The following is a 7841-nucleotide window of genomic DNA, read 5'->3' as shown; positions in this document are numbered from 1 at the left end:
CTAACAAACAAAAACAGTCTTATCCATGAGCAAACAGCTGGCCTATGAGTGGTAAAACGACTAGAAAATCAATGCAAAATTAAGCAATATTGATTAATATTTGAGTCAATTAAAACAATTTGAGTGCAACAAAAATAACGGATGGGAAAAACAACCACTTTAGTCATGGCTCTTATTTATTGTTCCAGTGTTAATTAACTAATGTGATGAAAAGAAGGAAAATCCAACAATGACATCCTTCTTAATACTCTGTTCACTGGAAAACAATAGGGAGAGTCAATGGTTTAAGAACATTTTTACCATAAAAATGTGCTTCATGACTGGTGATGACAATAAAAATGGAAAATTATTTTGATTAAGTACAAATTATGTGGATCCAGTGGTTAAGTACAAAGAGCCTTTCATAAGAAATGGAAGGTTTGAACCTTAAAATCTACAAAAAAGAAAAGAAAAGCAGGAAAACAAAATTTGCAATTTAACATATAATTTGAATAATTCCTGACAAACCCATAACAAATAAATCTGTTTAAATTTGGAACTGAAATTATGCGGGGGGAAAAAATACAACCGTCAAATACAAATACGTTAATTCAAATAAAATAAACAAATACCTCTAACAAACACACTACATTGCAGAAATAAATAATTCTAGAGGTTATAAGAGTGGAGAATCACAATGATGGCAAAATGTTTCTTGTGTTGTTCACACATTGTCTCTATGACACAAAAATGTCACTGTCATGGAATTACTCTGTTGCTCTAAGGCTCTTCTGGTGCTCAATTAACCCCCAGTCTCAAAGCCATGAGATGTTTACATGGAAAACTTGTAGTTGGGGAACTGTTTAACAGATCAGAGGCACCACTTGAGACTGACTCTTTTTTAATCAGTGAATTAAACTCTTTAGATAGCTCATTCATTACTGTCATTGTGCATCATATTTTTAGTTTAGATAGTAACTCACAAGAAACTTTCACTACTCTCTAAAGCATTCAACAAATAGTGAAAGCCAGATCCAGATTTAACATTGTTCCTTCATCAGCTAAAGCAGTGACCAGAGAAGTGTATCACGCTGAAACTAAAAAAAAAACAGAAATATACAGCAATATGCACTGATATTCACACATCAGTGTCATAGGTTAGGTAGTATTATATCCAAAATCATTGCAGCAAAACTTTTTTGCTGTTTTTTATTGTAACAAAAAAATGCATCAGAAAGGAAATCCTGAGCGCCGTTTGTTCTAACAGAGATATAAAGTTCATTTTATTTATGCTTTATGCTTTGCTGATGATTTACTCCAGCTGGATTTCTCCACATAGGTTCGAAAAAACAAACTATGAATTTTGATTAGACCATTTTCATTTGATAGTGATCTCTAGGAAAATGTGTAATCGAACAAAACACTACAAGTCTCATGTTATCTTTGATACCCTGTGTTAAACCATCAAAAAACAGTGAAGTCTTCTAAGAGCTTTTTTTTCTCATTTTTTCTTTTAAATTTCACATAGGTGTGCAGATTAGTGAGCAACATCCACTGCAACAACATGATGCTTGAAACAAAATATATCAAAGGAAGGGCAAGGCTTCAGTCCTACTCTATTTGACATTATCTTTATTGACAAATATATGCATTATTTGAACAACCATAGCTTCATAAATATGTTTGCATTCATCGAAAAGAACACCTCGACACTTCATCTTCAATTCCAGTTTCAGACAGATCAACCATTTTCTCTTCAGATCACCACAATCCAATCAACAACCTGGTGTTTCCAGATGGGCCAAGTATCCGTTAGCATTAATATGTACAACTCTACTTTCAAAAAAATCTTTTTTGATCCGCTTACTCCTCTGAGCAACATTCCTGGTGCAGGTGTGCTCTGAGAGTACCAAAGGCGTGTTAAAGCAGTCGTCGTCCTCTAGTGCAGAGTAGAAAAGGTAATCTCCATCGTGGATGTCCAGTATTCCATGGGTCAAACAAAAACGGGAGTATTTGGAACAGATCAAGCCTCTGCTTGAGATCACTAACACAGACCAGAAACAGATGACACCCCACACCCTGCCAGATTTTAAGGGACGTTCTAGAGAGCTGAAGGACAGCAAATGGCTCCCATCCCATATTGCCAGGGTTTAGGCCAAGGCCATTGGGCACCAAGTGTCCCCTCTCACGGAGGTTGCCACGTCAGCTGTGGACGTCAGGCCTACATTAGTGTACAGACTCTCCTGGCCAGGGTATTTCACCATGGATCCAGTCGTGCCTGGAACATCGACTTGGCCCACCAGCGTTGAAGAGTTGACCTGGATCAAACCAGAGAATGTGAGTATGACAAATCAAAAGCAAACCAGGCATTCTAATGAAATGGACTATTTGTATGATGCCTTAAAAGCACAGAGTAATGCCGAAAGAGCTGTAAGTTTTGGTACATTGTTGACTCATTTTAATGCTGAATATTTAATACACAAATGCTGCAACAACAAAAAAAATAAGGGTATATGAACTTACTGATGTTACAGGCACCTGCGTTGATGAAGGACTATTCTTTGTGCACTCCTCTGAATTAGAAGACGATGACGAAGTTGGAGTCATGGGGACAGAACTACTTCCTGCGAATAATTTTAATCAGTTTAAACTTACAAACTTAACCTTGGTGGGATTATTCATTAAAGATTTGAACTTTTCGTCTAATTGAGTTTTTATTTTGTTATTATTATTATCGTTGTTGTTATTTAACATACCAGATGATCCCTTTGTTTTGTTCAAGGTTTTAGGTTTTCTTTTCCTTGTCTGAATACCTTCTTTCTTCATGGCAAGGGGTCTGGGCACCTAAAACATGAAATCATATTTTAAAGTACAGTAATGAAACCTGTGGCTTTCCCCCGTTTGTTTTAATAGAATATATATGTGTGTGTGTGTGTGTATATATATATATATATATATATATATATATATATATATATATATATATATATATATATATATATATATATATATATATATATATTATTTTCAATAGTATCAAATCATCTAATATAGCCTACCCCGTGTAACTTTGTGTAAAGTCCACACGCGTTGCACACGGGTTCTCCGTCTGCGTTTCTGCGCCACAGTGTTGTAGTGCTGGTCTGGCAGTTCGCGCAGGACAGGCCAATCCGCCTTGAAGATGACTGGAGACAAAAACAATTAACATAGTCATTAATCGATAATGATGAAGCTTAAGTCACTTATATTCATGAATCCTAAGTAATAGAATTAAATAGATATGGGCTTTTAATTTCTGGCTGATTAAATTAATGTTCAATTAATTTTATTTAAATGTAGTTTATTTAAATCGATTTTTTTTACTTGATGTTTGATGCAAAATACATTTCATAATCATAAACAATAAAATAAAAAGGGGTTCGATTGCACAAATATATTTTGAAAAATGTACATACAATATATTACAATATATATATTTTGTAGCCTAAACAATTAATGTTCAATGCATGCAAACTCGTCTCGCCAATAGAAAACAGCGTTTATTATGGGAGTAGACCTGTGAAGATGTTCCCAGATAACCTCTGGCTATTGTTTGAAATAAATAGGCAGGAAATTGAGTGGTTAAGTAGCTCATTGAGTCGGTGCTCACCATACGCTTCTGAGGTTTAATTAATGGTCGGCTGAGTCCATTCATTTTGCTGTACAGACCGCAGGCGTTACAGAGAAAGTGACCCGTGCCGTCGCGTCTCCACAGCGGGGTGGAAATGGAGCCGCAGTTGACGCACTCGCGGCTCTCCATCATGTCCTCGAGCAGATCTGAGACACAGACAGTTCCCCGTCAGTCTTCACATTCACCATCAACTTCAGTGTGTGCCAAATGAATTGCGCAGACATGACACATTGTAACAGACTAATGGCATTAATGACAGATGTGATTATTCTTTTGTCTTAATTAGATTTACACTGAAATATATCCACTTTGTTATTTTGTGTAGGCCCTACTATTGGTTACAGTTTGCAATTACCTTCCTATTTTTATTTTAATCACATTTTATATATATATAACATGCACACCTGTAACACGGCCGGTAATGCATAGCTATAACTAGAAACTTCAGCTATACTAAAAGATACAATGGGGTTCAACAGAACTCCGTCGATAGCCTCAGATTTAGTTAAAATAATTCAAACTTGTAAATGGCGTTATCTTTAAAAGTTTCGTTAGACTATACTCCGCTATCTGCCACTGTTGTTGTAAAAAAAGTATTTGTGATATGAACTTTGTACTTTTGTTTGAAACGACAGAATTAGTTAATTAAGTTCATTCCTTTTAATTTCTTAAAAACAGCTAGATAGCCTATTACATAACATATTAGGGCCTACAGCAATATATTTTTGTCTTTTCACACACGCAGCAAAAGGTTCCACCTGTTGTTTCGGAAACGATACGTTAGGCTTATTTAAAATAATAATAATAATAATAATAATAATATAAAAAATGTCTGATAGCTCGTGTTTTCACCTGTCGCCAAACAAGCTGCGTAGGCTATATATAGACATTTGATAAAAGTATGCTATCACAAATAAATCACACAACTTCTTTGATTTAAAAATCACCTGTGGCTTAACATTTAATCATTTAGCAGCCGTTTAACAAACAAACAAAAAAATATTTTTTTCACATTTTTTTACAGATTTATTACAAATGTAGTCTAATAATAATGATGATAATAGTAGGTTAATAATAAAATAATTGAATTATTCACACGCTGCCCAAAATGTCAGAGAAATATAAGATTTGAAATTCACAGCTCCCCCCAAAAAACTTTTGACATGATGAACAGCCATAACTTACCTCCGTTTGGCCCCCTGATAGACAGCGGTGCGCTCCTGGACTGCAGGGAATGCAGCATGGAGTTCTCGAAGGGCCCCGCGGGCCACGCCGCCGGTAACTGTGAGAGCTGCGGTCCAACATACTGAGGATAAGGGCTTGTGTAAGATCCACTAATCGGCCGTGAAAGGTACTGGTCTCGACTGTTTACATTCAAAGGATTGGTGTAGCTGGTATCTCTCGATGTGCCGTTATTCATGGGCGGACTGGGGGAGTAGTGGAAACGGTTGGAGGTATGTGGGCTTCCAGTGCTGTATGACGGGCTCTCTGGGGCGGAGGCGGACTGTGACCAGACCGAGTGACTGCTGACCGCATGGCTCGGCTGCGATGACACGCTGGGTTGTAGGTACGATAAACTCGGTATCATCGTTCCAACGCGAGACGTCGGCACATAAACGGGAGAATTCGGGTTGGAGTGCATGTAACCGGCCGATGGCGTGTCGTTATAACCGGCCTGACTCTGGGCCGCGGCGATGGCCAGGGTCTGATACATGTCGGCAGGGTCCACAATTAAGCCTCCCTTATGCGTCTCCCTGGTGTGCCCACCTGGGATGAGGAGTTTGTTGCCCTGGTCTAAATCCGTGAAGAGTGTAACGTCGTCAGAATTGGGCAGGGCGTTGTTGGGATGGCCAAAGTGAACGTAGGAGTGTAGGGGCCTGCCCTCGGCGCGACGCGCTCCCACCGCGTCCAGGTGCGTCGGCGCCGGTGATCTCAGCCGGTCCCTGCGGTCAGTGTTCAGGTAGCTCTGCTCAGCCGGAGACCCTGGGCTGCTGCTGGACACCTCGCGCTTGACCATGGACCAGCTGTTATCCCCCAGGTCCATCCAGGATCCCTTTTATTTCTCACAGTATGTGGAAAACACAGAGGCAGAATGCGCTGAAAATGAGAACATTAAATGTGAGAAACGTTGGGATATGGAGAATAATATAAATAAGAAAAAAAGAAACGAGAGAACACAAATGTTTGACTTTCAGGCACCAAATGTCAAAGAGGATCTCAAACCATTAAACAAAAAAAACAAGTTGAGTTTTAAGCACTTCGTTCTCAAATTAGTCTTTGAAAAAGACTATGTTCACTTTTTCTTTTATAGCGGATGACGAGTTTCACTAGAGAAAGCGCGCAACTCAAATAATTCATGATCGTTGTGCCATTTGTAATATTCAAAATGTGAAAGTTGAGCTGCATGACGTGATTGACTGAACATAACTTCACTATATTCCCAAAAACACACGCGCACGCACATACACACCCCATACAGGGCTTTACAATGAAGATCTGAATCCATCCGTGTCATGAGCCCGTCCTCCCTCTTGATGTAGCCTCATCATAATTACCAAAAAAAAACTCACACAGCGTAACAGATAGGAAACAAAACGTAATATGTCTTTGCAGAAAAGAGATAACCACTTGATAAGACCCACAAAAGATAAGAGAGAGAGGCAGGGTAAAGAAGAAGAAGAAGAAGAAAAAAACAATACCCGAAATGATTTAGGCTCTCTTCAGCTGGCTCCAAACTCAAAACCAAGACAAGTTTGACAAAAGCAGGAGAAGACATTTATAATCAAGACAAGACTATGTGAGAAGAAAAAAGTCTCCACTAACCTATTGGTGGTTTGCCATAAGTCGGTGTTCGCAGGATCCAGCGGTTGTGTGGTTGCAGGACTTGGAGAACTATTAGGAATGAAAGTTCTCTGTTCACTCGTGACGATGTTTAAGAGAGGAGGTGCCTCCTGAGCTCAGAGCCTCTGATTGGATTCCAGCTTGAGCAAACACATCTGCTCGATAGGGGTGCTGCTCTTCACTTTCCACCTCACTTATTTCTGATGTCCTTGATGTCGAATGGAAAATGAGAGTCTTATAATTCCAACTACATTTTCTCAAAGGGACAGAACAAATTATTTGGCTCAGCGGACTATATATATATATATATATATATATATTTTTTTTTTTCTATAAAGGACAAGTGCAAGTTGGTTGAAATTGTAGCCTAACTTAAAGCAATAATTTATAAGCAGTTCATAAGTGGTGCCAGCCTAATTTGCTGACATAAAATGTCGATTTAATTTATAGCAGTTCTTAAAATAAAATAATAATAATAATACTTCCAAAAATACAAACTATGTTACAGTTTGAAAATTTTAGCGAGAAAAAAAAGCCTTTTCGATGACTATTTATCCAAATCTGTATGATGTTAAGCTCTTAGGAACCCGTTTTATGTTGTATTTTAATTGTGAAAATAATAATAATAATAATAATAATAATAATAATAATAATAATAATAATAATAATAATAATAATAATAATAATAATAATAATATGAGGGTAATCACGAAACGGAATGATGAAATCACTTACTCTTTTATTTGTTTTGATGTTGAACTTTGTCTGTGCTATGCGAATCAGGGTCGTTGCTAATTAGTTCATCTAAGACGATGGGGCATCCATAAGAGATCCTATACAAACACCCAGCGGGCAACAGGCATTACTGAGTGCTTCACTTTGAACGGCAGATAATTCATTCAAGCAGAATATACATTGTATTGTGACCTGATCAAGGATTGGAGGTCGCCAATTAGATTAATCATTTGAAATTCGTGAGGGTCTGTGACTCTTTTGTCGTTTAAGTTTATTCGATAACACTGAATTATTGTATTATTTGAGTTGGGATTCGTTATTGCACACTCGAGTTAAACACCCACGCAATGTCATAATTTAAAAAATGTAATATTTATTTTTTCTGTAATATTAACGATAGTTCTAATAATACATTAATAAATAATTTCAGAACGGGTATCTGAAGCCATTGTAAAAATGTTTTACAAGAAAAAAAAAGTTGCGTTATTGTTGATGTATTTAAGACGTGTAAAGTGTATTTCTTATGATGCACAGGGGTTATTATTTAAATAAATAAATATATATATATATATATATATATATATATATATATATATATATATATATATATATATAT

General features: G+C 37.1%; 1 protein-coding gene across 3 annotated transcripts; it reads right to left on the bottom strand.

The window, feature by feature from the left end:
• Positions 1 to 1594: 1594 nt before the first annotated feature.
• gata6 (GATA binding protein 6) lies at positions 1595 to 6630 on the bottom strand. Of its 3 annotated transcripts, none has more exons than XM_059502296.1 (7): positions 6473 to 6630; positions 4835 to 5746; positions 3629 to 3795; positions 3039 to 3164; positions 2736 to 2823; positions 2503 to 2603; positions 1595 to 2297 (listed from the first exon to the last, which is right to left on the bottom strand). In XM_059502296.1, exons 2-7 carry the CDS (start codon positions 5691 to 5693, stop codon positions 2130 to 2132), a joined length of 1509 nt encoding a protein of 502 aa, XP_059358279.1. In that variant the 5' UTR covers positions 5694 to 5746; positions 6473 to 6630; the 3' UTR covers positions 1595 to 2129. The 3 variants fall into 3 exon arrangements, with proteins under 3 accessions (XP_059358279.1, XP_059358281.1, XP_059358280.1); XM_059502298.1 differs by lacking the exon at positions 6473 to 6630 and adding an exon at positions 6349 to 6467; XM_059502297.1 differs by lacking the exon at positions 6473 to 6630 and adding an exon at positions 6120 to 6231.
• Between the last annotated feature and the right edge of the window lie 1211 nt (positions 6631 to 7841).

This window comes from Carassius carassius, chromosome 20, assembly GCF_963082965.1.
Source record: "Carassius carassius chromosome 20, fCarCar2.1, whole genome shotgun sequence".
NCBI classification, from domain to species: Eukaryota; Metazoa; Chordata; class Actinopteri; order Cypriniformes; family Cyprinidae; genus Carassius; species Carassius carassius.
The sequence above is the reverse complement of the archived record's forward strand: the minus strand, read 5'-3'. Positions and strand labels throughout refer to the sequence as shown.

What these genes read in the sequence shown, in the direction of transcription:
- gata6 (XM_059502296.1), bottom strand. Translation starts at nt 5,693, where the DNA reads ATGGACCTGGGGGATAACAGCTGGTCCATGGTCAAGCGCGAGGTGTCC. An exon ending in TTAAACCTCAGAAGCGTATG is followed by an intron (nt 3,165 to 3,628) that starts GTGAGCACCGAC and finishes TTTTGTCTCCAG; the next exon opens with TCATCTTCAAGGCGGATTGG. An exon ending in TTTACACAAAGTTACACGGG is followed by an intron (nt 2,824 to 3,038) that starts GTAGGCTATATT and finishes TTCATGTTTTAG; the next exon opens with GTGCCCAGACCCCTTGCCAT.